This window comes from Sinocyclocheilus grahami, unplaced genomic scaffold, assembly GCF_001515645.1.
Source record: "Sinocyclocheilus grahami isolate Dianchi unplaced genomic scaffold, SAMN03320097.WGS_v1.1 scaffold1238.1, whole genome shotgun sequence".
NCBI classification, from domain to species: domain Eukaryota; kingdom Metazoa; phylum Chordata; class Actinopteri; order Cypriniformes; family Cyprinidae; genus Sinocyclocheilus; species Sinocyclocheilus grahami.
Window position 1 is genome coordinate 114,324 of NW_015506417.1, and position 5,000 is coordinate 119,323.

The 5,000-nt window shown below is 48.4% G+C and overlaps 1 protein-coding gene across 1 annotated transcript in view; it reads right to left on the reverse strand.

Moving 5' to 3' along the window:
• LOC107568364 (WW domain-binding protein 2-like) overlaps positions 1-5,000 on the reverse strand; it is a 10,753-nt gene that overhangs the window by 4,704 nt on the left and 1,049 nt on the right. The window contains exons 3-7 of the mRNA XM_016254319.1: positions 4,163-4,301; positions 3,987-4,079; positions 3,347-3,505; positions 3,184-3,264; positions 3,017-3,102 (exon numbers count right to left, since the gene is read on the reverse strand). Coding sequence (XP_016109805.1) covers positions 3,017-3,102; positions 3,184-3,264; positions 3,347-3,505; positions 3,987-4,079; positions 4,163-4,301 — 558 coding nt within the window. The remainder of the gene's footprint in view (positions 1-3,016; positions 3,103-3,183; positions 3,265-3,346; positions 3,506-3,986; positions 4,080-4,162; positions 4,302-5,000) is intronic.

Consider the following 5,000-nt stretch of genomic DNA (forward strand, 5'->3'; position numbering starts at 1 on the left):
GACATCGGTGTGTGTGTGTGTGTTGTGAGTGTGAGTGTGTGTGAGAGTGTGTGAGTGTGAGTGTGTTGTGAGTGTGAGTGTGTGTGTGTGTGAGTGTGTTGTGAGTGTGAGTGTGTCAGAGTGTGAGTAGGTTGTGTGTGTGTGATTGTGTTGTGTGAGAGTGTGTGTGAGTGTGTTGTGTGAGAGTGTGTGTGAGTGTGTTGTGTGAGAGTGTGTGTGAGTGTGTTGTGTGAGAGTGTGTGTGAGTGTGTTGTGTGAGAGTGTGTGTGAGTGTGTTGTGTGAGAGTGTGTGTGAGTGTGTTGTGTGAGAGTGTGTGTGAGTGTGTTGTGTGAGAGTGTGTGTGAGTGTGTTGTGTGAGAGTGTGTGTGAGTGTGTTGTGTGAGAGTGTGTGTGAGTGTGTTGTGTGAGAGTGTGTGTGAGTGTGTTGTGTGAGAGTGTGTGTGAGTGTGTTGTGTGAGAGTGTGTGTGAGTGTGTTGTGTGAGAGTGTGTGTGAGTGTGTTGTGTGTGTGAGTGTGTCAGAGTGTGAGTATGTTGTGTGTGTGTGAGTGTGTTGTGTGAGAGTGTGTGTGAGTGTGTTGTGTGTGTGTGTGAGTGTGTTGTGTGTGTGAGTGTTGTGTGTGTATGTGATAGTGTGTGTATGTTGTGTTGTGTTGTGTTGTGTGTGTGTCTGTGTGTGAGTGAGTGAGTGAGTTGTGTGTGAGTGTGTTGTGAGTGTGAGTGAGTGAGTGTGTTGTGTGTGTGTGTGTGTGTGAGTGAGTGTGTTGTGTGTGTGAGTGTGTTGTGTGTGTGAGTGTGTGTGTGTGAGAGAGAGTGTGTGTGAGTGTGATGTGAGTGTGTGTGTTGTATGGTGTGTGTGAGGGTGGTGTGTGTGTGTGTGTGAGTGTGGTGTGTGTGTGTGTGTGAATGTGGTGTGTGTGTGAGAGTGAGTGTGGTGTGTGTGTGAGAGTTGAATGTGGTGTGTGTGTGAGAGTGAGTGTGGTGTGTGTGTGAGAGAGAGTGTGTGTGAGTGTGATGTGAGTGTGTGTGTTGTATGGTGTGTGTGAGTGTGGTGTGTGTGTGTGTGTGAGTGTGGTGTGTGTGTGTGTGTGTGAATGTGGTGTGTGTGTGAGAGTGAGTGTGGTGTGTGTGTGAGAGAGAGTGTGTGTGAGTGTGATGTGAGTGTGTGTGTTGTATGGTGTGTGTGAGTGTGGTGTGTGTGTGTGTGTGAGTGTGGTGTGTGTGTGTGTGTGAGTGAGTGAGTGTGTGAGTGTGTGTGTGTGTGAGTGTGGTGTGTGTGTGTGTGTGAGTGAGTGAGTGTGTGAGTGTGTGTGTGTGTGAGTGTGGTGTGTGTGTGTGTGTGAGTGAGTGAGTGTGTGAGTGTGTGTGTGTGTGAGTGTGGTGTGTGTGTGTGTGTGAGTGAGTGAGTGTGTGAGTGTGTGTGTGTGTGAGTGTGGTGTGTGTGTGTGTGTGAGTGAGTGAGTGTGTGAGTGTGTGTGTGTGTGAGTGTGGTGTGTGTGTGTGTGTGAGTGAGTGAGTGTGTGAGTGTGTGTGTGTGTGTGTGTGAGTGAGTGTGAGTGTGTGTGAGTGAGTGTGTTGTGTGTGTGAGTGTGTTGTGTGTGTGTGTGAGAGAGTGTGTGGTGTGGTGTGTGAGTGAGTGAGTTGTGTGTGAATGTGATGTGTGTGTGAGTGTGTTGTGTGTGTGAGTGTGAGTGAGTGTGTGTGTGCGCGAGTGTGTGGTGTGTGCGTGTTGTGTTGTGTGCGTGAGTGTGTGTGTGTGTTGTGTGTGTGTGTGAGTGAGTGTGTTGTGAGTGAGTGTTGTGAGTGTGAGTATGTTGTGTGTGTGAGTGTGTTGTGTGTGTGTGTGAGTGTGTGTTGTGAGTGTGTTGTGTGTGTGTTGTGAGTGTGTTGTGAGTGTGAGTGTGAGTGTGTGTGTGTGCGCGAGTGTGTTGTGTGTGCGCGAGTGTTGTGTGCGTGAGTGAGTGAGTGTGTTGTGTGTGTGAGTGTGTTGTGTGTGTGAGTGTGTTGTGTGTGTGTGTGTGTGTTGTGGTGTGTGGGTGAGTGTGGGGTGTGGTGTGTGTGTGTGTGTGTGTGTGAGTGTCTGTGAGTGTGTGTGCATGCGTGCGTGTGTGGTGTGTGTGTGTGTGTGTGGTGTGTGTGGGTGTGTGTGAGTGAGTGTGTGTGAGTGTGTGAGTGATTGTGTGTGTGAGTGTGGTGTGTGTGTGTGTGTGTGTGTGTGAGTGAGTGTGGTGTGGTGTGTGTGTGAGAGTGAGAGTGGTGTGGTGTGTGAGTGAGTTGTGTGTGTGTGTGAGTGAGTGTGTTATGTGTGTGAGTGTGTTGTATTGTGTGTGTGAGTGTGGTGTGTGTGTGTGTGAGAGAGTGAGTGTGGTGTGATGTGTGAGTGAGTGTGTTGTGTGTGAATGTGATGTGTGTGTGAGTGTGTTGTGTGTGTGAGTGTGTTGTGTGTGTGAGTGTGTTGTGTGTGTGTGTGAGTGAGTGTGTTATGTGTGTGAGTGTGTTGTATTGTGTGTGTGAGTGTGGTGTGTGTGTGTGTGAGAGAGTGAGTGTGGTGTGATGTGTGAGTGAGTGTGTTGTGTGTGAATGTGATGTGTGTGTGAGTGTGTTGTGTGTGTGAGTGAGTGTGTGTGTGCGCGAGTGTGTTGTGTGTGCGTGTTGTGTTGTGTGCGTGAGTGAGTGAGTTGTGTGCGTGTGTGTGAGTGTGTCAGAGTGTGAGTATGTTGTGTGTGTGTGAGTGTGTTTGTGTGTGAGAGAGAGTGTTTGTGTTGTGTTGTGTGAGTGAGTGAGTGTGTGTGTGAGTGAGTGTGTTGTGTGTGAGTGTGTTGTGTGAGTGCGTGTGTGTGTGTGTGTGTGTGTGTGAGTGTGTTGTGTGAGTGCGTGTGTGTGAGAGTGTGTGTGTGTGTTGTGAGTGTGAGTGCGTTGTGAGTGTGAGTGCATTGTGTGTGTGAGTGTGTTGTTTGTGTGAGTGTGTTGTGAGTGTGTGGTGTGTGTGAGTGAGAGTGTGAGTGTGAGTGTCTCACCATGGGCATGTAGACGCTGTGAGGGTTGCTGGGATTGTAGAAGGCGCTGCTGGCCGCTTCTGCTGCTTTAGCGTTTCCATTAGCCACTGAGAAACACCGAGATGGAGATCATGTGACCAGAGCCACAGACCCGATCTGAACATGTGTGTGTGTGTGTGTGTGTTTACCTGGAGGAGGACACCAGTTCTGAGGAGGTCCGGGGTACGGAGGAGGAGGAGCCATGTACATGGGAGCGCTGGGATACACACCTACACACACACGCAGAGTTACACAGCTCATCCATTCTGAATACATGCGTGTGATTCTCCAGCTCAGACAGTCTGACTGTACCTGCAGCAGGGGGTTGTGGGTAGGGGTTGTACCCGGCCTGTGGCATGCTGGGATACGGGTACGGGTACGGCTGCGGCTGCGGCATGGCTGGACTGGCGTATCCGTTCATCCCTGCGGCCAATCCGAACGCTCCATTCTGAGCCGGAGGAGCTCGAGACGCTGCACACACACATTCAGAGACTCAGTGATTCAGAGACTCAGTGACTCATTGATTCAGTGACTCATTGATTCAGTGACTCATTGATTCAGTGATTCCTTGATTCAGGAACTCAGTGACTCGGTCAGGGTTGTGGCCAGAACGGATAGAGATCCGACCGGAAAACTAAAACTAAAAATTAAGTTGATTCCTTGATTCAGTGACTCATTGATTCAGTGACTGAGTGACTCAGTGATTCCTTGATTCAGGAACTCAGTGACTCAGTCAGGGTTGTGGCCAGAAGGGATACAGCTCCGACCGGAAACTAAAAATGAAAATAAAAATGCAATTTCCACCTATTAGATTGTGTGACAAAAAATATGCTATATTGATGTGAATATCTGAGAATCTGTATACCATCTAGCCTTAACCTTGATTCAGTGACTGAGTGATTCAGTGAGTCAGTGAATCAGTGACTGAGTGACTCAGTGATTGTTTCCTGACCGTTGGTGGCCAGTTTGAAGATGTGCTGTCCCAGCTCAATGGCTCCTCCGCTGGGGAAAGACATCTTGAAGTTGGCCTGACCTTCCCATCCACCTGAGAGAGAGACACGCAAGTGTGAGCCGAACACGACACAATAAACAACAGGCGGCAAGTGCATGCTGGGTAAAGCGGCATACCTCCCGCCTCGGCTTTGATCAACCCCTGGATGTAGTTTGCAGCAAACACTGGCTGTTCGATGCTGCAGTTCTTCATCAGGTAATACGGGAACATGAGGGAGCAGAACTTCTCTTTCATCGTGCTGCTGACGAACACCATCTGAAAAACACGCACACCTGATTAATCCGTGTCTGTGTGGGATCAGTTAACCCGTGTTTGGGTGGGTTATGGATCGGTTAACCCATGTTTGGGTGGGTTATGGATCGGTTAACCCATGTTTGGGTGGGTTATGTGTGTGTTGGCGCGTTTTAGGGTTAACCCATGTTTGGGTGGGTTAGGCATCAGTTAACCCATGTTTGGGTGGGTTATGGATCAGTTAACCCATGTTTGGGTGGGTTATGGATCAGTTAACCCGTGTTTGGGTGGGTTATGGATCAGTTAACCCGTGTTTGGGTGGGTTATGGATCAGTTAACCCGTGTTTGGGTGGGTTATGGATCAGTTAACCCGTGTTTTGGTGGGTTATAGATTAGTTAAGCCATGTTTGGGTGGGTTATGGATCAGTTAACCCATGTTTGGGTGGGTTATGTGTGTTTTGGTGGGTTATAGATTAGTTAAGCTATGTTTGGATGGGTTATGGATCAGTTAAGCTATGTTTGGATGGGTTATGGATCAGTTAACCCATGTTTGGGTGGGTTATGGATCAGTTAACCCATGTTTGGGTGGGTTGTGTGTTTTGGTGGGTTATAGATTAGTTAAGATATGTTTGGGTGGGTTATGCATTAGTTAAAAAGTATTTGGGAGAGTTATGGTTTAGTTAAAATTATTATGGTTGACTTACTGATTAATTAACCTGTATT